Consider the following 24661-nt stretch of genomic DNA (forward strand, 5'->3'; position numbering starts at 1 on the left):
TCCTCAAAAACAAAATCATTTTCCCTCTATATCGGGGAAACAGTTCTGTTGAGGGTGACCTACTTTTGCTCTGTGTGTGGTTAATACTAACTCTCTTCCATTCATTCTCAATGGTAAATATGGATGCAGTACACTTTTTGACCACCAGCGTCAAATTGGGGGCGCTGTTTCACTCCTTTCACAAAGTTAAGGAAACACTGTTGTGGTGTCTATTTATCAATCACAGAGCTTTGTAGCAGCAACTTTCACAGTTTTACAACTTTTATTGCAAAGGTTGTTACGTCGACAACAGCATATGTTAAAAAGTGACTTGTAAAAGAATTGATGCTGAACTGACACTTTCAAAATGATCTAATGTGGCGTTTTCTTTGAGTTAACTTAACTCCCGCCTGAACCGAGGGGATCTTTTTCCTCACATCAGATTTTTTTTCCATCATTTTTTGTTGGGTGTTTAACTCATTTTTGTAACTTTTTTGTCACATTTTTGTCATTTTTTTGTCATTTTTTAGTCATTTTTTTTGTCAATTTTTTTTGTCAATTTTTTGTAATTTTTGTCATCACATTTTGTAATTTTTGTCATCACATTTTGTCATTTTTTCGTCACATTTTTGTCATTTTTTCATCACATTTTTGTCATTTTTTCATCACATTTTTGTCATTTTTTCATCACATTTTTGTCATTTTTTCATCACATTGTTGTCATTTTTTCGTCACTTTTTTGTCATTTTTTCGTCACTTTTTTGTCATTTTTTCGTCACATTTTTGTCATTTTTTCGTCAATTTTTTTTATCAATTTTTTGTCGTTTTTCGTCACATTTTTGTCATTTTTTCATCACATTTTTGTCATTTTTTCGTCACATTTTTGTAATTTTTTCGTCAATTTTTTTTATCAATTTTTTGTCGTTTTTTGTCACATTTTTGTAATTTTTTTGTCACATTTTTGTCATTTTTTTTATCATTTTTTTTGTCATTTTTTGTCATTTTTTAATAATTTTTTCGTCACTTTTTTGTCATTTTTTCGTCACATTTTTGTCATTTTTTCGTCACTTTTTTGTCATTTTTTGTCACATTTTTGTCATTTTTTCGTCACTTTTTTGTCACATTTTTGTCATTTTTTTAATAATTTTTTGTCATTTTTTGTCACATTTTTGTCATTTTTTTGTCATTTTTTTGTCATTTTTTTGTCATTTTTTAAATCATTTTTTTGTCATTTTTTTGTCACATTTTTGTCGTTTTTAGTCACATTTTTGTCATTTTTTCGTCACTTTCTTGTCAATGTTTTCTCACTTTTTTCTCACATTTCCATCACTGTTTTCGTCTCAGTTCTGTCTCTATTTTCACACCTTTTTCCCAGAAGCTTCTGGATTGGGGTAAAGCCAAACTGGAGAGAATGTGCTCGGTTCAGGCGGGAGTAAAGGGGTTAACGAGCGAGGTAAAGTTACTGTAGGTGCTGCAGATACAGGTGTTTTTTTTTTTTTGCACTAAATGCTACAATTGGCAGAGCTACCATTTGTTTTAATATAGCATGTTATTTGCTGTGAATGTCACCTGCACTTGTTACATTTAAAGCGTGTAACATTTCTCTTTTGCTACGAGTTCTAACACTGTCCCGCCTGCAGCCGTCGGTCCGCCACGAAGCCTGTAACGGCCTGTACAAGCTCTCGCTGTGCGGACTGGAGGGCGGGGAATCCATAAACCGCTCCTTCCTGCTGCTCGCCGCCTCCACGCTGCTCAAGTTCCTGTCGGACGCGCAGGCGCTCAAACCTCTGCGGGTGAGAGACGGCGTTACCTTTATGATGGCGTTACCTTTAGGGTGTTAAAGCGTGGTGTGTCTCAGGCGGAGGATTACGAGGAGGAGCCGCTGCTGAGGACCGGCTGTAAGGAATACTTCTGGCTCCTGTGCAAACTCATCGACAACATCCACGTGAAGGACGCCAGCCAGGTACGACGGTTCATTTAAGCTCTGAATTCAGAGCGGAACAGGTTTTCTGCACATTCTACAAATCTGAAAGCTCCTTCAAAACAGAGGCAAAAAAACAGAGGAAAATGAGGATGTAAAGGCAACAAAAAAAGCTAAAAAGTGACAAAAAGAAGCGACAAAAATGACAAAAACTCAACAAAAAAGTGACAAAATCCTGCAAAAAAGTGACAAAATTCCAACAAAAAAAGACAAAAAATTAGCAAAAAAATGACAAAAATCCAGCAAAAAAAGACAAAAAATTAGCAAAAAAGTGACAAAAATCCAGCAAAAAAATGACAAAAATCCAACAAAAAAATGACAAAAATACAGCAAAAAAATGACAAAAATCAAACAAAAAAAAGACAAAAATCAAACAAAAAAATGACAAAAATCAAACAAAAAAAAGACAAAAATCAAACAAAAAAATGACAAAAATCAAACAAAAAAATGACAAAAATCCAGCAAAAAAATGACAAAAATCCAACAAAAAAATGACAAAAATCCAGCAAAAAAATGACAAAAATCAAACAAAAAAATGACAAAAATCCAGCAAATAAAGTGACAAAAACACATAAGTGAAACAAAAAGTGACGACAATGGCCTAGAGGAGAGAATGGATTTGGTTTTGGCAGGTGGTAAGAGGTTAGAACGAAAGCATAAAAACCAAATGTGGTTTTCCTTTCTGGGAAACAAAACAGGCAGCAATAAATACAGACATGAGCAAAAGCAGACTTTACTGAACCTTTGGCCGGTTTTCTCAAAATAATAATGATAATTTTGATTCCACTCTCTACAGACAGGGATTTCCGCTTTGAACTCCAAAAACACAGATCATCACTAACTAGCTTATCCAAAAACTAAACAAGATCCCAAAACAAATCTGAACTAATATATGAACAAAGGTCTTGTTTTAAAGCAGCACTAAGTAACGTGTTTACCTTAATAAATCCTTTCCTAGTCCCTCTGGGGGTGATACAAGTGGGATGATTGGAGGGTCTTTCATCGCCCCCTGGTGTCTCTGGACAGAAAACTGTTTGCAACTTCACTGCCACCGGTGCGGAGAAAGCAATACACACTAATAGAATCACGAAGAAGAAGCTAACATGCTAACGGGCAAAGCTAACTGCGGGCTAACGTCACTTTAAACAGTATTTACAGCAAAGTTTGAGTGAAAAAAAATATTTCCATTGTATAATTGGATGCACTGTAACCCTCTCTCCCTTCGCCTTTCCTGTCAGCGTAGTATTTACTCTCCAAGACAATTAATAAGTTAAAAAATCATAACTTTCTACTACACCTGCAGTTGCACTAATGGCCTCTAGGGGGAAGAGTTACTTAGTACTGCTTTAAAGGGACTATACACAGTTTAAAAATGTTAAAATGAAGTATTTCCCTCCCCCTACATGTTCCTCCGTGTCCTAACGTGTAAAACGAGCCTCTAAAATCCTGCACTGTCGCTCAAAACGGCGTTACTTCGGGTCTGAAGTGAATCATGCACGAGTTTAATATAGAAGGTGCAGTTACACGTATGACCTGAGGCGGCAGCAGTGAGTATAACATGTCTAACTTGCATCTAGCAGTGTTAATTTTGACAACATATTTTATTTTAGTTTTAGTGTTTTGACTAAAATGTAAGTTAATTTTAGTCGAGATTTAGTCAAAAAAAAAGTTTCAATTTTAGTCTAGTTTTAGTCGACTAAAATTAAGACTAATTTAGTGGACTTTGTATTGATAATATTGATTATAATCATGTTTAATGTTGTTCCTCTGCTTCATGGAGCTGCTCCACATGAACAAAGCTCAGAGCTGATCCTTTAACAGAGAATTGACATGATCTGAGGTAGGGCTGCTCGATTATTGAAAAAATAATAATCACGATTATTTTTGTCATAATTGAAATCACGATTATTCAAACGATCATTTGTTGCCTTTAAAAAAATCCATCAACAAAGTGACAAAAATCCAGAAAAAAATGATAAAAATCCAGAAAAAAAAAAAAGACAAAAATCCAGAAAAAAAAGACAAAAATCCAGAAAAAAAAGACAAAAATCCAGAAAAAAAAGACAAAAATCCAGAAAAAAATGACAAAAATCCAAAAAAAAAAAAGACTAAAATCCAGCAAAAAAAAGACAAAAATCCAGAAAAAAAAGACAAAAATCCAGAAAAAAAAGACAAAAATCCAGCAGAAAAAGTGACAAAAATCCCAAAACTAAAAATTTGAAAAAAATAAATAAATAAATAAAAACATTTTGAAAAAAAAAAAGAAAATTGAAAAAAAAAAAAAAAATCGATTTTTTGCGATTTTTACTGTTGTAATCGAAATCGTAATCGAATTTCGATTAATTGCACAGCCCTAATCTGAGGCTCTTTCAGACGCTCAATACAAGTTTGGATGATTTTAGTCTCTCCTTTTCATGTTTATTTAGTCTGATTTTAGTCGACTCAAATATCTGGACATTTTAGTCACAGTTTTAGTCTCATGAGAAACTTTTAATTTAGTTTTAGTCCAATTTTAGTCACAAAAATATCACTTTGACTAAAATTAAGACTAAATATTTTAGTCGACGACATTAACACTGGCATCGAGCCCCTTTAAGTAGTTATTAAGTGTTTGTCACAGTGAACTAAAGAAGTGTTCATGATGAATTAAGTTAGGGCTGTGCAATTAATCGAAATTCGATTACGATTTCGATTACAACAGTAAACGATTACAAAATTAGCATAATCGCAAAAAATCAATTATAATTTTTTTTTTTTTCATTTTTTTTTTTTTTTTTCAAAAAAATTTTGTTCAATTTTTTTTTTTCACATTTTTTTTTTCACATTTTGGGATTTTTGTCACTTTTCTGCTGGATTTTTGTCTTTTTTTTGATGGATTTTTGTCATTTTTTTGATGGATTTTTGTCACTTTTTTGATGGATTTTTGTCACTTTTTTGATGGATTTTTGTCACTTTTTTGATGGATTTTTGTCTTTTTTTTGATGGATTTTTGTCACTTTTTTGATGGATTTTTGTCACTTTTTTGATGGATTTTTGTCATTTTTTTGATGGATTTTTGTCACTTTTTTGATGGATTTTTTTTAAAGGCAACAAATAATCGTTTGAATAATCGTGATTTCAATTATGACAAAAATAATCGTAATTATTATTTTTTCAATAATCGAGCAGCCCTAAATTAAGTGTTAACTCATCATGTATTAAAGCTAAATGAGGCGTAGTTATTATAAAGTGTTACTGTGTTGCTTTTTCCGCTCTTCACCTGCAGCGTGTTTAAAATCCGCGGTGATGAATGCGCCGGTTTTGGCCCGTGTTGTTTGTTGAAGCTGTTTGTTAGAGCGCTGTATTTCACTCACAGAAGCTCTCTCTGTCGATGGCTCCACTGCAGACCACGCTGCTGGACCTGGACGCTCTGGCCCGACACCTGGCCGACTGCATCCGGAGGTCAGTCACACTCACATGTCACCACGTGTAGTTTACTCTGGAGGATCATCATCTTTTCATCCTTCAGAGGAGGCCACAGTGAAGCCTCTGCAGGTCTGACCAGGGGGGGTTTAACCAGGACAGTTTGGGACAGATGAAAAATACTGTTATACTGGTATCGGTCTTGGTATCTTTTATCTTTAGATGTTAGAAGTTTTCTGATGCTGTTTATCCAGCATTGAAGAAAAGAACTTCCTCCCTTTTTTGCCCAATTTATTATATATTTTTTGCCCATTTTCTTCTCTCTATTTTCCCAATTTTTCAATTCTTTTGCCCAATTTTTTTACACTTTTTTTCCCCATTTTGTTATTACTAATGTTATTACTAATATTTTTTCCAATCCTCTCAATTATTTTCCAATATTTTCCCAATTTTTTTGACACAATTTCTCAAATTTTCCCCATTTTTTTTCAATTTTTGCCATTTTTTTTTTGAAACAATTTCTTCATTTTTTTTTCTTTTTTCCCCAAATTTTCCCCTAATTTTTCCCATTTTGTTATTACTAATATTTTTCCAATCCTCTCAATTGTTTTCCCTTATCCCCATTATTTTCCAATCTTTTCGACACAATTTCTCCGATTTTCCCCAAATTATTTCCATTTTTTCCCCAATTTTTTGAAACAATTTCTTCAATTTTTTCCCCCAAATTTTCCCCTCATTTTTGCACATTTTGTTATTACTAATGTTATTACTAATATTTTTTCCAATCCCCTCAATTGTTTTCCCTTTTCCCCCCATTATTTTCCAATCTTTTCCCAATTTTTTTGACACAATTTCTCAAATTTTCCCAAATTATTTAAATTTTCCCCCTATTTTTTTTAAACAATTTCTTCAATTTTTTTCTTATTTTCCAAAATTTTCCCCTCATTTTCTTTCACATTTTGTCATTACTAATATTTTTTCCAATCCCCTCAATTGTTTTCCCTTTTCCCCCATTATTTTCCAATCTTTTCCCAATTTTTTTAAACAATTTCTCCAATTTTTTTCTTTTTCTCCAGAATTTTCCCCTCATTTTTGCACATTTTGTTATTACTAATATTTTTTCCAATCCCCTCAATTGTTTTCCCCTTTTCCCCCATTATTTTCCAATCTTTTCCCAATGTTTCTGACACAATTTCTCCAATTTTCCCCAAATTATTTCCATTTTTCCCCACATTTTTTGAAACAATTTCTTACATTTTTTTTCAAAAATGTTCCTCTAATTTTTGCACATTTTGTTATTACTAATATTTTTTCCAATCCCCTCAATTGTTTTCCCTTTTCCCCACATTATTTCCCAATTTATTCCCATTTTTCCCCCATTTTTTTTTGACACAGTTTTTCCAATTTTCCCCAAATTAGTCCCAATTTTTACACATTTTTCCCTTTGGAGATGAACCCTATATTGTAAATGTTCAGATCTTCCACACATTATAGTTCTGTTTTCTGGTTCCAGACGTATTTTAGTGCAGGAGATCATTCAGGTGTCGGTGTCGAGCCCCACGTCCGACACATTCAGTTTTCAGTGTCTATAATTCGTCCCCGTAGCCTCACCTGAGCTCCGCTTTTTGTCCTCAGCCGGGAGATCCTGGACCAGCAGGACGGCGCCATCGAAGACGACGGTTTGACGGGTTTGCTGCGATTGGCCACCAGCGTCCTGAAGCACAAACCTCCCTTTAAGTTTTCCCGCGAGGGCCAGGAGTTCCTGCGCGACGTTTACAACCTGCTGTTCCTGCTGCCCAGCCTGTCCGACCGCTCGCAGCCCAAGTGCAAGTCGCACTCGGCGCGAGCGGCGGCGTACGACCTGCTGGTGGAGACGGTGAAGGGCTCCGTGGACAACTACAGGCTGCTGCACAACTGGGTGATGGCGCAGCACATGCAGAGTGAGTGTCACGCTTCACACGTGTGCAGAGTGAGTGTCACGCTTCACACGTGTGCTGCCAATGTTCACTTTTCTCATGTGGCAGCAGTGCTATTGCTATTGTTAGCATGTGCACCAGAGAAGGACCGGATTTTACCAGAGACTGTGGAATTTAAGCCCCTTCATGGCATGTTATAGTTCAGGGCTGACTAGGGCTGAAACAACTAATCGATTAATCGACAACTAATCGATGACTAAAATAGTTGTCAACTATTCCAGTAATCGATTAATCATTTTCTAGTGAACACAGACTAAAATTGAGCAAAAAAGACATGACAATTATGTATTTTGGATGAAAACCTACTTTGTTTTTAAAGTGAGCGTCTGCAGTGTTTTGTACATCGTAAATTTCATAAATGTCTGTGTTTGTCTCGTCCAATCAGAAGCAGAATTAGCACAAAGAGCCTCCTACAAACGTTTACTTTAAGTTTACTCCAACATGTCCTCAAGCGGCGCCACTTTAGCTCTATGTGATAAAATAAATAAAAAAAATACAATTTCCATGCACCTTTCACAGCCAAGCGATTAATCGATTAATCATAAAAATTAATCGGTCGATTAATCGATTACCAAAATAATCGTTAGTTGCAGCCCTAGGGGTGGCCAACACGCGGCTCTCGGCCAATCGGAGTGCGGCTCTTTGCATGACTGGATATGTTTAATACAATGCGGCTCTTTGCAAAATAACTGGTTAATATTTCCCATAAACTGTAACAGGCTTTGACCAAAAATCCAACCATCGTCTGCAGACCCTGTTTCCATCTCTGCATGAATGAGAGTCTGGATCTCCTCCTTTTGGAGGCGGCGTGTAAGAGGTGCAGCCTCACTCACAGCAGGATGTAGGTTAAACAACAGGCAGGTCCTGGCTCTAGGATCAGCTTCTGTGCTCTTCAGGTTTCTGCTCAGATACTCTTTACTTGATGTAATTTGGCCTCATATTCACAGAAAAAGATCAAAATTAGGAAATGGAAAAAAGCGGAGCTCTTTTGAAGCACATGATGCGAAGCGCGACATCGTAACGTGGAAAAAGTCTAAAACTCTTCTTCAGGAGCAGATCAACGGAGCTCAAACAAACTCTTATTACTTCATTCCGCTGAGATGATTGTTTCTGTTCCCTTCACATTTCTCGAGCTAAAGGCTCAGGCTTTGGTTTGACATAAAAACATCAGCGCTGTGTGATGATGTCATCAGGCCGCGCCGCTCTGTTGGACAGGTGTGAGGGCTGGCCAGCAGGGGGCAGGTGTCCCTATATGATTAGTTTAGAAACGTGAGCATATTATAAAAACAAAAAAAAACAACAACAACAAAAAAGGTTTTATTGTCCGAAGAAAATCTAGTCCATAGTTGTTTTTTAAAATAATAATAAAAATGAATAAATGAAATATATATTTTTTTTTAAAGCAACAAATAATCGTTTGAATAATCGTGATTTCAATTATTACTAAAATAATCGTGATTATTATTGTTTCTATAATCGAGCAGCCCTACTCTTTAAGTTGAGCATTGACCATTCATCATTACCGGAGCACCACAGGGGACGGTTTTCAGCCCCATGTTTTCCATTTACTGTCATTTCTGGACAAAAAAAGTCCAATGTGTCCAGAGGCTGATGGCCCCTTAAAATGCACTTGATGAATGAATGACTCTCTCCCTCTCCCCCTCCCTCAGCCTCTCACGCCCCGTACAAGTGGGACTACTGGCCTCACGACGACGTCCGGGCCGAGTGCCGCTTCGTGGGACTCACAAACCTGGGAGCCACGTGTTACTTGGCCTCCACCATCCAGCAGCTGTACATGATCCCCGAGGCGAGACAGGCCGTGTTCACCGCCAAGGTGAGGCTCACACATCGACCAGCGCCATTAAAACCGATCAACATTACAGCGTTAATGACATGTGCTCCTCTCTGTGCAGTACGCCGAGGACATCAAGCACAAGACGACTCTGCTGGAGCTGCAGAAGATGTTCACGTACCTCATGGTGAGTTTTGAGGATCACAGAGAGTCCGTAGTTTCATGTGATTCCTGATTCCTTTGTTTTGGATTGTTCAGGAGAGCGAGAGGAAGGCGTACAACCCCCGTCCGTTCTGTAAGACCTACACCATGGACAAACAGCCTCTGAACACGGGAGAACAGAAGGACATGACGGAGTTCTTCACCGACCTCATCACCAAGATCGAGGAGATGTCCCAGGACCTGGTACGAGCAGTTTAAGCCCTGAACTCCCGCCTGAACCGAGCACGTTTTCTACAGCTTTACCCCCCAGTCCAAAAGCTTCAGGGAAAAAGGTGTGAGAATAGCGACAAAACTGAGACGAAAACAGGGGATGAGAATGTGAAAAAGGTGGGAAAAAATGGACGAAAAAATGGACAAAAAAGAGAAAAATTTGACGAAAAATTGAGAAAAAAGTGACGAAAAATGTACAAAAAATTGACCAAAAATTTGACCAAAAAATCTAAACATTTGACGAAAAATGTACAAAAAAAAGACAAAAAATGTACAAAAAAAAGACAAAAAATGTGCAAAAAAAAGACAAAAATTGACAAAAAAGTGAGAAAAATTTGACGAAAAAATGAGAAAAAATGGACGGAAAAGTGACACAAAATGGACGGAAAAGTGATAAGAATTTGACAAAAAAAATCTAAACATTTGACGAAAAAATGACAAAAAATGTACAAAAAATGTACAAAAAAAAGACAAAAATTGACAAAAAATGGACGAAAAATGGAGGAAAAAATGATAAGAATTTGACAAAAAAATGCAAATAATTTGACGAAAAAGTGACAAAAAATAGACAAAAAATGCACCAAAAAAAGACAAAAATGGACAAAAAAGAGAGAAAAATTTGACGAAAAATTGAGAAAAAATGGACGAAAAAGTGATAAGAATTTGACAAAAAAATCGAAACATTTGACGAAAAATGTACCAAAAAAAAGACAAAAAATGTGCAAAAAATGGACGAAAAATGGAGGAAAAAATGTCAACATTTGACGAAAAAGTGACAAAAAAGTCACGAAAATTTGACAAAAATGAGACGACTGCCCAACAAAAAAAGTGCCATCCATCCATTTTCTTCCGCTTTATCCGGGGCCGGGTCGCGGGGGCAGCGTCTCAGCAGAGATGCCCAGACTTCCCGATCCACACACACCTCCTCCAGCTGTTCTGACCCCGAGGCCACACCTCCTCCAGCTGTTCTGACCCCGAGGCCACACCTCCTCCAGCTGTTCTGACCCCGAGGCCACACCTCCTCCAGCTGTTCTGACCCCGAGGCCACACCTCCTCCAGCTGTTCTGACCCCGAGGCCACACCTCCTCCAGCTGGTCTGACCCCGAGGCCACACCTCCTCCAGCTGTTCTGACCCCGAGGCCACACCTCCTCCAGCTGGTCTGACCCCGAGGCCACACCTCCTCCAGCTGTTCTGACCCCGAGGCCACACCTCCTCCAGCTGGTCTGACCCCGAGGCCACACCACAAAAAGATCCATTTAGTTTTGAACGTCTTTCAAATGAGGTGTTCGAAAATGCTCTCGGTTCAGGCGGGAGTGAAGAGGTTAAGAAGTTGTCAGGTTTATCTTTGAGTTTTGTGTAAATTCAACATAAATAAATTGTAATTTTTATTCCAGAAAAACACAGTAAAGACCTTGTTTGGAGGCGTCATCACGAATAATGTGGTTTCTCTGGTGAGTTTCGTGCATAAATCTGCTGCTGCTTTTGTGAACCTTCAGTATTTCCTGATGTTTGTTTGTGTGTTTGTTTGTTTGTTTGTTTGTTTGTGTGTGTGTGTGTGTGTGTGTGTGCAGGACTGTGACCACGTGAGTCAGACGGCGGAGGAGTTCTACACGGTGCGCTGCCAAGTGGCCGACATGAAGAACATCTACGTGAGTGCACTTTTCAGAAACGCCTTTAATGTTGTGACATTAATCCTGAAGGCGAGATGCTGCAGGTGAACTTTCCTGCTGTGGTTTAGTCTGAGATTCGTGTCTTCTCTTGGTCTTCACGCGTGTCCTCAGTCACGTAAACACAGCACATTAGCGTTAGCATTTAGCCTCTCCTGCTCTTTAGCTCCAAACCAGGTGAAGATAGAAGCTCTTCCACATTTTCCCTTTTTAAATACAGTTATGTGAGTAGTTACACGATCCAAGTCTAGTTACACAAAATTAAACATGGATTTTCTAAGTGGATAAAAAGGGGAACTATATTGTAAGGCGTAATAATACCAGGAGTACTTCGACATCCGCGTAGTCATATCTTCACTTTACTCAAACTAAGCTCCTACAGACTCCAAACTTTCCAGACTTGGACTGAACAAGATTTGGAAGTTTTAGAAAATGTGATTCCTGTGATACATTGGGCCAGATCTTGTGGCGGCGCACGGGGCGGCGCGCGGGGCGGCGCACGGGGCGGCGCACGGGGCGGCGCACGGGGCGGCGCAGGCTCTTGGCGGCGCTATATGTGCCATTGGCCTCCGCCACCTGTGAGGGGGCGTCACAACAGGAGGCGACTGCACTGATGGAAACACAGCTGACATTCACTTCCTGGTTTACATTGCGCTGTCTTGCGTTCTTTCTTAAGCCTTAGGCTCTCACAGGTCAAACTAAAAACTTTATTTACCCCATGGTGAGATAAACCATCGTGAGCTAAACCATCGTGAGCTAAACCATCGTGAGCTAAACCATCGTGAGCTAAACCATCGTGAGCTAAACCATCGTGAGCTAAACCATCATGAGCTAAACCATCATGAGCTAAACCATCGTGAGCTAAACCATCGTGAGTTAAACCATCGTGAGCTAAACCATCGTGAGTTAAACCATCGTGAGTTAAACCATCGTGAGCTAAACCATCGTGAGTTAAACCATCGTGAGCTAAACCATCGTGAGCTAAACCATCGTGAGTTAAACCATCGTGAGCTAAACCATCGTGAGCTAAACCATCGTGAGTTAAACCATCGTGAGCTAAACCATCGTGAGTTAAACCATCATGAGCTAAACCATCGTGAGCTAAACTATCGTGAGCTAAACCATCGTGAGTTAAACCATCATGAGCTAAAACATCGTGAGCTAAACCATCGTGAGCTAAACCATCGTGAGTTAAACCATCATGAGCTAAACCATCGTGAGCTAAACCATCGTGAGCTAAACCATCATGAGCTAAACCATCATGAGCTAAACCATCGTGAGTTAAACCATCGTGAGCTAAACCATCGTGAGCTAAACCATCGTGAGCTAAACCATCGTGAGCTAAACCATCGTGAGCTAAACCATCGTGAGCTAAACCATCGTGAGCTAAAACATCGTGAGCTAAACCATCGTGAGCTAAACCATCGTGAGCTAAACCATCGTGAGTTAAACCATCGTGAGTTAAACCATCGTGAGCTAAACCATCGTGAGCTAAACCATCGTGAGCTAAACCATCGTGAGCTAAACCAGGTGAGTTAAACCATCGTGAGTTAAACCATCGTGAGTTAAACCATCATGAGCTAAACCATCGTGAGCTAAACCATCGTGAGTTAAACCATCGTGAGCTAAACCATCGTGAGTTAAACCATCGTGAGTTAAACCATCGTGAGCTAAACCATCGTGAGTTAAACCATCGTGAGCTAAACCATCGTGAGCTAAACCAGGTGAGTTAAACCATCGTGAGTTAAACCATCGTGAGCTAAACCATCGTGAGCTAAACCATCGTGAGCTAAACCATCGTGAGCTAAACCATCGTGAGTTAAACCATCGTGAGCTAAACCATCGTGAGCTAAACCATCGTGAGCTAAACCATCGTGAGCTAAACCATCGTGAGCTAAACCATCGTGAGTTAAACCATCGTGAGCTAAACCATCGTGAGCTAAACCATCGTGAGCTAAACCATCGTGAGCTAAACCATCGTGAGCTAAACCATCGTGAGCTAAACCATCGCGAGCTAAACCATCGTGAGTTAAACCATCATGAGCTAAACCATCGTGAGTTAAACCATCATGAGCTAAACCATCGTGAGCTAATCCATCATGAGCTAAACCATCATGAGCTAAACCATCATGAGCTAAACCATCGTGAGCTAAACCATCGTGAGCTAAACCATCGTGAGCTAAACCATCGTGAGCTAATCCATCATGAGCTAAACCATCATGAGCTAAACCATCATGAGCTAAACCATCGTGAGCTAAACCATCATGAGCTAAACCATCGTGAGCTAAACCATCGTGAGCTAAACCATCGTGAGCTAAACCATCGTGAGCTAAACCATCGTGAGCTAAACCATCGTGAGTTAAACCATCGTGAGCTAAACCATCGTGAGTTAAACCATCGTGAGCTAAACCATCGTGAGTTAAACCATCGTGAGCTAAACCATCGTGAGCTAAACCATCGTGAGCTAAACCATCGTGAGCTAAACCATCGTGAGCTAAACCATCGTGAGTTAAACCATCGTGAGCTAAACCATCGTGAGTTAAACCATCGTGAGCTAAACCATCGCGAGCTAAACCATCGTGAGTTAAACCATCGTGAGTTAAACCATCGTGAGCTAAACCATCGTGAGTTAAACCATCGTGAGCTAAACCATCATGAGTTAAACCATCGCGAGCTAAACCATCGTGAGTTAAACCATCGTGAGCTAAACCATCATGAGCTAAACCATCGTGAGCTAAACCATCGTGAGTTAAACCATCGTGAGTTAAACCATCGCGAGCTAAACCATCGTGAGTTAAACCATCGTGAGCTAAACCATCGTGAGTTAAACCATCGCGAGCTAAACCATCGTGAGTTAAACCATCGTGAGCTAAACCATCATGAGCTAAACCATCGTGAGCTAAACCATCGTGAGTTAAACCATCATGAGCTAAACCATCGTGAGTTAAACCATCATGAGTTAAACCATCATGAGCTAAACCATCGTGAGCTAAACCATCGCGAGCTAAACCATCGTGAGTTAAACCATCATGAGCTAAACCATCGTGAGCTAAACCATCGTGAGTTAAACCATCGTGAGCTAAACCATCGTGAGCTAAACCATCGTGAGTTAAACCATCGTGAGTTAAACCATCGTGAGCTAAACCATCGTGAGTTAAACCATCGTGAGCTAAACCATCGTGAGTTAAACCATCGTGAGCTAAACCATCGTGAGTTAAACCATCGTGAGCTAAACCATCGTGAGTTAAACCATCATGAGCTAAACCATCGTGAGCTAAACCATCGTGAGTTAAACCATCGTGAGCTAAACCATCGTGAGTTAAACCATCGTGAGCTAAACCATCGTGAGCTAAACCATCGTGAGCTAAAACATCATGAGCTAAACCATCGTGAGCTAAACCATCGTGAGTTAAACCATCATGAGCTAAACCATCATGAGTTAAACCATCATGAGCTAAACCATCGTGAGCTAAACCATCGTGAGCTAAACCAGGTGAGCTAAACCATCATGAGCTAAACCGTCGTGAGCTAAACCATCATGAGCTAAACCATCGTGAGCTAAACCATCGTGAGTTAAACCATCGTGAGCTAAACCATCGTGAGTTAAACCATCGTGAGCTAAACCATCGCGAGCTAATCCATCATGAGCTAAACCATCATGAGCTAAACCATCGTGAGTTAAACCATCGTGAGTTAAACCATCATGAGTTAAACCATCGTGAGTTAAACCATCGTGAGCTAAACCATCGTGAGTTAAACCATCGTGAGCTAAACCATCGTGAGTTAAACCATCGTGAGTTAAACCATCGTGAGCTAAACTATCGTGAGCTAAACCATCGTGAGCTAAACCATCGCGAGCTAAACCATCGTGAGTTAAACCATCATGAGCTAAACCATCGTGAGCTAAACCATCGTGAGTTAAACCATCATGAGCTAAACCATCGTGAGCTAAACCATCGTGAGCTAAACCATCGTGAGCTAAACCATCGTGAGCTAAACCATCGTGAGCTAAACCATCATGAGCTAAACCATCATGAGCTAAACCATCATGAGCTAAACCATCATGAGCTAAACCATCGTGAGCTAAACCATCATGAGCTAATCCATCGTGAGCTAAACCATCATGAGCTAAACCATCATGAGTTAAACCATCATGAGCTAAACCATCATGAGTTAAACCATCATGAGCTAAACCATCATGAGCTAAACCATCATGAGTTAAACCATCATGAGCTAAACCATCATGAGCTAAACCATCGTGAGCTAAACCATCATGAGCTAAACCATCGTGAGCTAAACTATCGTGAGCTAAACCATCGTGAGCTAAACCATCGTGAGCTAAACTATCGTGAGCTAAACCATCGTGAGCTAAACCATCGTGAGCTAAACCATCGTGAGCTAAACCATCGTGAGCTAAACCATCGTGAGCTAAACCATCGTGAGCTAAACCATCGTGAGCTAAACCATCGTGAGCTAAACCATCGTGAGCTAAACCATCGTGAGCTAAACCATCGTGAGCTAAACCATCGTGAGCTAAACCATCATGAGCTAAACCATCGTGAGCTAAACCATCGTGAGTTAAACCATCGTGAGCTAAACCATCGTGAGCTAAACCAGGTGAGCTAAACCATCATGAGCTAAACCATCATGAGCTAAACCATCGTGAGCTAAACTATCGTGAGCTAAACCATCGTGAGCTAAACCATCGTGAGCTAAACCATCGTGAGCTAAACTATCGTGAGCTAAACCATCGTGAGCTAAACCATCGTGAGCTAAACCATCGTGAGCTAAACCATCGTGAGCTAAACCAGGTGAGCTAAACCATCATGAGCTAAACCATCATGAGCTAAACCATGGTGAGCTAAACCATCGTGAGCTAAACCATCATGAGCTAAACCATCGTGAGCTAAACCAGGTGAGCTAAACCATCGTGAGCTAAACCATCGTGAGCTAAACCATCATGAGCTAAACCATCGTGAGCTAAACCATCATGAGCTAAACCATCATGAGCTAAACCATCGTGAGCTAAACCATCGTGAGCTAAACCATCGTGAGCTAAACTATCGTGAGCTAAACCATCGTGAGCTAAACCATCGTGAGCTAAACCATCGTGAGCTAAACCATCGTGAGCTAAACCAGGTGAGCTAAACCATCATGAGCTAAACCATCATGAGCTAAACCATGGTGAGCTAAACCATCGTGAGCTAAACCATCATGAGCTAAACCATCGTGAGCTAAACCAGGTGAGCTAAACCATCGTGAGCTAAACCATCGTGAGCTAAACCATCATGAGCTAAACCATCGTGAGCTAAACCATCGTGAGCTAAACCATCATGAGCTAAACCATCGTGAGCTAAACCATCATGAGCTAAAACATCATGAGCTAAACCGTCGTGAGCTAAACCATCATGAGCTAAACCATCGTGAGCTAAACCACCGTGAGTTAAACCATCATGAGCTAAACCATCATGAGCTAAACCATCGTGAGCTAAACCAGGTGAGCTAAACCATCGTGAGCTAAACCATCGTGAGCTAAACCATCATGAGCTAAACCATCGTGAGCTAAACCATCGTGAGTTAAACCATCGTGAGCTAAACCATCGTGAGCTAAACCATCGTGAGCTAAACCATCGTGAGCTAATCCATCATGAGCTAAACCATCATGAGCTAAACCATCGTGAGCTAAACCAGGTGAGCTAAACCATCATGAGCTAAACCATCGTGAGCTAAACCATCATGAGCTAAAACATCATGAGCTAAACCGTCGTGAGCTAAACCATCGTGAGCTAAACCACCGTGAGTTAAACCATCATGAGCTAAACCACCGTGAGTTAAACCATCATGAGCTAAACCATCGTGAGCTAAACCATCATGAGCTAAACCATCATGAGCTAAACCATCGTGAGCTAAACCATCGTGAGTTAAACCATCGTGAGCTAAACCATCATGAGCTAAACCATCGTGAGTTAAACCATCATGAGCTAAACCATCGTGAGTTAAACCATCGTGAGCTAAACCATCGTGAGCTAAACCATCATGAGCTAAACCATCATGAGCTAAACCATCGTGAGTTAAACCATCGTGAGCTAAACCATCGTGAGCTAAACCATCGTGAGTTAAACCATCGTGAGCTAAACCATCGTGAGCTAAACCATCGTGAGCTAAACCATCGTGAGCTAAACCATCGTGAGCTAAACCATCGTGAGTTAAACCATCGTGAGTTAAACCATCGTGAGCTAAACCATCGTGAGCTAAACCATCATGAGTTAAACCATCATGAGTTAAACCATCATGAGCTAAACCATCATGAGCTAAACCATCGTGAGTTAAACCATCGTGAGCTAAACCATCGTGAGCTAAACCATCGTGAGCTAAACCATCGTGAGCTAAACCATCGTGAGCTAAACCATCGTGAGCTAAACCATCATGAGCTAAACCATCGTGAGCTAAACCATGTTCACGTCTCCAGAGGAAAAGAGCTACAGCGTCCGTTCCTTGGCGTGAACGCGAAGCAAAACAAAAGCACATGTTCACCCCCCACAACCTCACAACCACAGAAACACTCTCCTGGAGGCGGAGTCGATCTGGTTGGAGGAAAATGTGTGTCTCCACCCACTTAAATGCGCTAAGTCTGGAGCGGCAAGATCACAAAGTGCTGCTACTGAGGCAAAATGTCACGCTATCGTCTCCGTTTTGATGCACAAGATCGGGCCCATTGACCTTTGAACCCACAAAGAACTAGTTTTATGTAGATCTCTGCTTTGCTATATTATAATGCGTGGTATCTGATATACTCATGTACACGGCTTAAAGATACTTAAAGGAACAGTTCACCGTTCTTCCACACTGAGATATGTTCTTACCTGAGCTGAGACGAGTTGATCCGTACCTGTCTGGTCTTTGTGCCCGTGGAAGAGCGCGGTCACTTCCAACTTCCCCCCGTTTGGAGCCATAGGAATATACTGGGAGAGGCCAAATGCTAACAACATCTTTGGTCGTTTTGCGTGACTGAGCACAGACAGGTACACATCAACTCGTCTAAGCTCGGTTAGAACATATCTCAGTGTGGAAAAACAGAACTATTCCTTTAAATCTGCTTAAAGCTGCCCTCAGTTACTCCATCCCTTGTAAACAGTGAGCTCACTTTGTCCTGCTGATCAGACGAGCGCCTCCCTCGCCTCCCTCGCCTCCCTCGCCTCCCTCGCCTCCCTCACCCCCAACACATCCCCATGTATGGTGTTTGTTGCAGGAATCTCTGGACGAGGTGACCATCAAAGACACGCTGGAGGGGGACAACATGTACACGTGCTCCCAGTGCGGCAAGAAGGTCCGAGCCGAGAAAAGGTAACGACGTTAAAGCCACAGAAGCGTTTATGTCGACTTGTCCTAAACCAGGGGGAGGCAAGTTTTCTTCACGGAGGCCAAGTTTTTTCATTGTGTAAAGACCGAGGGCCGAGTAAAGCTCTACACTGGAAAAATGAGCATCTTAAATGAGATAAAAGACTTAAAACTGCTTGAATAAAAGGTTCTTTATGTTGAATTTGAGTCTGTTTGGACGAATCTAAGATGAAGATAAAGATACAAATGCAAGGCCGTGGGAACCCAGGGTGCTGAGGGCGCTGCAGCTCCCCCTGGTGGACAGTTTGTGAACTGAGACGAAAACAATGATGGAAATGTGACAAGAAAGTGACGAAAAATTGATGAAAAAGTGGCAAAAATATGACCAAAAAATCTGACAAAAAATTACAAAAATGTGATAAAAATTAGACAAAAAAAATGACCAAAATGTGACGAAAAATTGACGGAAAAAAAAAGTGACGAAATGTGACAAAAAATGACAAAAATATGATCAAAAATAGGCAAAAAAAATTACAAAAAATTACAAAACAATTACAAAAAATGGGACAAAAAAATGAAAAAAATATGATAAAAAATTGACAAAAAAAATACCAAAAATTGACTAAAAATTACAAAAAAAGACAAAAAAATGTGACAAAAAATGACAAAAATATGATAAAAAATTAACCCAAAAAATTACAAAAAATGACAAGAATGATAAAAAATTGACCAAAAAAGTGAGAAAAATTTGACGAAAAATTGACAAAAAATGGACGAAAAAGTGACAAAAAAGTCACGAAAATGTGACAAAAATGAGTCGACTGCCCAACAAAAAAAGTGATGGAAAAAAATCTGCCGTGAGGAAAAAGATCCATTTAGTTTTGTAGGTTTTTCAAACGAGGCGTTACACTGGCCTACAGGATTTGGGTAAAGCTGAACTGGAGAAAATGCTCTCGGTTCAGGCGGGAGTTAAGAGGTTAATAAATAGGATTTAAGCACAGAAAAAGTATTTTGCACCCCCTAACTAAAATATCTTCCCACGGCTCTGTACACTACAAAAGTGAATATCAAGCATTGGCTTAAATGACTTGAATTGAGGAAATGTTTCTTGTTTTGAGCGGTTTTCACTCATTTAGACACTTTTCCTGATCGGAGCAAGTTTGCTTTGCTTGTTTGAGGACATTACAGACCAGTTCTCGGGTAAATCTCACTTGAAATAATAAAGTAAAATTGCCAATGAGATAAGACCAATGTTCTTTCCCCATTGGCAAAGAAAACGACCTGAAATAAGGACGAAATGTATCGAAACGAGTCAGAAACATCTCAGAACAAGTGAAATAATCCAGGACAAATGCCCAACAACTTCTTAACCAGTCAAAACAACTAAAATTTTGATTATTGTGCTCAAATTGAGATGTTTATACTGATCTAGTTAATGACTTTTTGCAGTGTACAAATGCTGATGCCAATGGAACGAGCATAAAACCCACTTTGAAATCAGACAAATGAACTTTTACCTTTAAAACGATTTGTTTTTCACTTGAAATGATACAATATAATCTGAGTTAAGAGAATAATGACTTGTTCCATTGGTGATGAGATGTTTTATCTGATCTAAGACCAAACCAAATCTACTCAGACTTTAGATGGAATCTCTTTATTCAAGTAGGTTTCTGTCATTTCTTCCTTAAAATTATTTTTATTTTGAGTCGTACATGATATGACCTCATTGTGTGTATTAACAGTATTTCTCCCATTTAACCCTAAAAATAGCACTAGATCAACTAGATCAGTATAAACATCTCAATTTGAGCACAATAATCCACATTTGAGTTGTTTTGACTGGTTAAGAAGTTGTTGGGCATTTGTCCCAGATTATTTCACTTGTTCTGAGATGTTTCTGACTCGTTTCGATATATTTCGTCCTTATTTCAGGTCATTTTCTTTGCCAATGGGGCAAGAAAATTGATCTCATTGGCAATTTTACTTTCTTATTTCAAGCGAGATTTACCCTAGAACTGGTCTGAAATGTCCTCAAACAAGCAAAGTAAACTCGATCCGGAAAAGTGTCTAAATGAGTGAAAACCGCTCAAAACAAGAAACATTTCCTCAATTGGCTTGTTGCACGGTGTGGCTATGCTAGTTCCTCTGACCTGAAGGTGTGAGCGCCTGGACTTCCTGTCTGTTTTCTTTTCCTGGAATAAAAATCATATTGTCTAAAGATTACGTTGTGGGCGGTGAGTTCCCGGTAGATGATCATTTACTGTGTTCAAATCATGATGTAACGAGTTCAGAGGAGACGCCTGTGATCATGAAGGATTGATAGTTTGTCTTGAAGCTAAAGGCTAACATGCTATAAAAAATATATATATATATAAAGGCACTATTTCAAGTTGTGTAAAGCATTAACCCCTTAACTCCCACCTGAACCGAGCACATTTTCTCGACGAAAACAATGATGGAAATGTGGCAAAAATGTCACAAAAATGTCACAAGAAATTGACGAAAAAGGGACGAACAATTGATGAAAAAGTGGCAAAAATGTGATAAAAATGTGATAAAAATTTGACCAAAAAATGACAAAAAAAATTACAAAAAATGTGACAAAAATGTGATAAAAATGTGACAAAAAAATGGCAAAAATGTGACAAGAAAATGGACAAAAAAGGGACGAAAAATTGATGAAAAAGTGGCAAAAATGTGATAAAAAAAACTACAAAAATGTGATAAAAAATTTACGAAAAAATGAAAAAATAAAATAAAAATGTGACCAAAAAAGTGACAAAAATGATGGAAAAAAAAATGTGATGACATGAGGAAAAAAGATCCTCTCGGTTCAGGCGGGAGTTAAGAGTTTAAATTAGCCTTTAGCTTCAAGACAAACTCCCTGATCCTCACAAACATAAACGTCTCTGGAAATATTTCTACCAGGAACTCACTGGTCTGAACTAATCTTAATGGAAATGAATACGAACAGGAAGTACTAGCGCCCACAGCTTCAGCTCAGAGGAACTAGCGTAGCCACATTGTGCAACAAGCTAACTCATTTAATGCTTGATATTGACTTTCTGCAGTGCACTTTCTGATCTGTGTCGTAATGTTTCTGAAAATCCCCTTGAGGGCCGGAGGTTCTGCCCTAAACGCTTTTCCCGCTCCTCCCAGGGCGTGTTTTAAGAAGCTGCCGCGCATCCTGAGCTTCAACACCATGCGCTACACCTTCAACATGGTGACGATGATGAAGGAGAAAGTCAACACCCACTTCTCGTTCCCGCTGAGGCTCGACATGACGCCGTACACCGAGGACGTGCTGATGGGCAAGGGCGAGCGCAAAGAGGGTACGGCCCGTCACGGCTCCGCCCGTTACCGTCCGTCTGTGTGGGCGGGTCTCACTCACGCTCGTCTCCGCAGGTTTCCGGGAAGAAGGCGAGGGCTCCAAAGGGTCGAAGGTCACGGAGAGCTACGAGTACGACCTGATCGGGGTCACGGTTCACACGGGGACGGCGGACGGAGGGCATTACTACAGCTTCATCCGAGACATCGTCAACCCGCACGCCTACAAGAACAACAAGTGGTGAGGGCGGGGGTTTGTGGTGAGGGAGGGGTTTGTGGTGAGGGAGGGGGTTTGTGGTGAGGGAGGGGTTTGTGGTGAGGGATGGGTTTGTGGTGAGGGAGGGGGTTTGTGGTGAGGGAGGGGTTTGTGGTGAGGGAGGGGTTTGTGGTGAGGGAGGGGGTTTGTGATGGAGACGTGAGCCCTGGGGGTGAGTGATGTTAACGTCTGCTTGTGTTTCAGGTATCTGTTTAACGACGCTGAAGTGAAGCCGTTCGACTCGGCTCAGCTCGCCTCCGAGTGTTTCGGGGGAGAGATGACGGTAAGTGTCCGAATGTCCGCCCTCGAACTCCTCGTTTAGTGGAGAGTTCCTGAGGAGAACGTGTCAAGCTGTGTCCGAATCACCGACAGAATGAGTGACTACGGCTACTTTAAGTTCACTAAACTTCAGGAATAATGGATTTCTAAACCAAATCCAAGAGACAGTTTCATTTGTCATGAATCAGGAACAGCTTGGATTATTGCCACACAGGGCTGGACTGGCAGAAACGACCGGCCCGGGACTTTTAGGTCAAGTCATATTCAGTGCAATAGTGGAGGTGATGAGCAAAACAATAACATTGGCTTGAACTAAAACAGTTTATCCCATGGTCTGGGTGATACTGGATTCTGATTGGCTGGTGCATTATTTTGGTGTAACCGCACACGTAGTCCGGTAGTTAAATCACTGGGATGTCACTCCGCTGTGGCGTCGCCATAGCAACGCATGACACAGCTGAGTCAGATAAAGGCGTAATTAGTGACTGACAGGAACGTATGAGATGGATTTAGTGTTTGCTAAATGTTTGTAGAGGAGAGTGAGCAGCTAGGTTAGCTACTGTTAATAACATATGAGCTTTACATTTCTATTGAAAACGGTTAAGGCTATTCATCATTTTCAGGCGTACATAAAATGATCCTGCATTGAAGCATCTTTGTCTGGATTAGTAAAGTCAAACATAAAAGTTTGAGTTGGGGGGGCCCAGGTGTGAGCGACTCCACCGCAGCTGTTTCCATAAACAGTTGAGCTGGTTGAGCTAGCTAGCTTTAGCTTCAGGTTAAACCTTGTAAAAGGTAAATAACTCCTGCCCACGAGTGCCGCATATCGGTGTTTCCTTCCAGGGAAAAGTGTTTCCGGGTTAGTCCTGTTGTGTTGTGATTCTGTGCTGATGTTGTGTCGTTGAGCCTGACTGAGATCCTCGTAATAGCTGCGGAGAATGACTCGCTCTGAGACCAGCCTTCAGTGACCGGCTAATAACCCACACAAAATAGTCCCGTAGTCTGGCAGATTTAGAGAGTTTAGTCAATGAAAAACACATTTATTATAAATGTTAGGTTTGTGGGACCCTGGTATAAGCGGATTAAACAACGAGGAGCCGCGTTAGACGTTATAATGCACGACGCGGAGTCAAGAACACCACGACGCGGAGTGGTGTTACTCCGCGAAGTGCTCCGAGTTGTTTAATCCTTACATAAGCTACAAATCAAGGACAACAGCTGCATTTTGTTTCTGCCGAATTCAAGCTCACGCGTCAGAGACTCAACACTTTAATCTTTTCATTTATAACTTAAAGGAACTTTTGTAAAATGACTTAACAATCTTAAAATGTGCGTTCCGTTAATGAAGTTCCTCTCGCGACTGCAACACAAATAAACTTCTCAAAACCAAATGATCAACAGTAGGTTTAAGATGAAACCGTAAAACTCACCACAGAGTTAGAGTTGAGGAGTGAGAACAGAAATCACAAAAAGGCCAAACTTTGTAAATCCTTTCAATGGAAACTAGAAGATTTACAAACTGCACTGACGACTGACAACTCCCAGCATGCACTTCTTTGCAAACATTTGTCTAAAATGTATAAAAAATAGAGGTCTGAGGTTCTGTGGGTCCTGGAGGGAGTTACAATAAACTATTTCCTCTTATATTCACAGTGTGAGGGGCATGAGTGTGATGTCCCAGAGGCCCATCGCTCATTATAGAGATTATCTGTGAACCATGACTCAATAAAGCGCCACCTGCAGGGTATAAAAGGCGTCACATTCCTCTAGTGGAGGAATTGTGTAATTGCATCTATGTAAGTAAGGGATAATGTATAGAACGCTGGTCATTATCGGGAAAATAAGCACCGACAGGGCGAACCGGACCCCGACACGAAGCCGAGGGGTCTTGTTTCGCTTATTTTCCCGATAATGACCAGTGTTCTATACATGATCTGCTTATTATTCGGCCATTTTCCAACTGAACACACACAACATAAACTTCGTACGCTTTTATGAAGGTCGAAAGGTTTATTTAATGACCAAAAGTTTGCGCGTTGCTCGGCAACGTTTTGCTAGGCTAGAAGCAGCAAGGCTAGCAGCTAGCCTAGCTACTTAGCTGAAGGCGCAGTTGAAGGAATGGTGGTGAATCTCTGGGTAAGTTGAAAGTCAGACTCACGTTAACTTCACGAGCGATTCCCCGACTTCTCTCTCAGGGACGGGACTCTCAGTGATATGAAAGCACGAAC

The 24661-nt window shown here is 40.5% G+C and overlaps 1 protein-coding gene across 1 annotated transcript in view; it reads left to right on the forward strand.

Annotated features, from left to right (window-relative positions):
• Positions 1-24661, forward strand: part of usp34 (ubiquitin specific peptidase 34) — a 133071-nt gene that overhangs the window by 54956 nt on the left and 53454 nt on the right. The window contains 13 exon segments of the mRNA XM_079553218.1: positions 1620-1772; positions 1838-1942; positions 5316-5401; positions 6998-7302; positions 9009-9172; positions 9252-9317; positions 9389-9535; positions 10958-11014; positions 11135-11212; positions 18480-18574; positions 21731-21903; positions 21977-22139; positions 22359-22437. Of these exon segments, the coding sequence (XP_079409344.1) occupies positions 1620-1772; positions 1838-1942; positions 5316-5401; positions 6998-7302; positions 9009-9172; positions 9252-9317; positions 9389-9535; positions 10958-11014; positions 11135-11212; positions 18480-18574; positions 21731-21903; positions 21977-22139; positions 22359-22437 (1671 nt within the window).

The sequence above is a fragment of the Gobius niger genome, assembly GCF_951799975.1.
Source record: "Gobius niger genome assembly, chromosome: 3".
NCBI classification, from domain to species: Eukaryota; Metazoa; Chordata; class Actinopteri; order Gobiiformes; family Gobiidae; genus Gobius; species Gobius niger.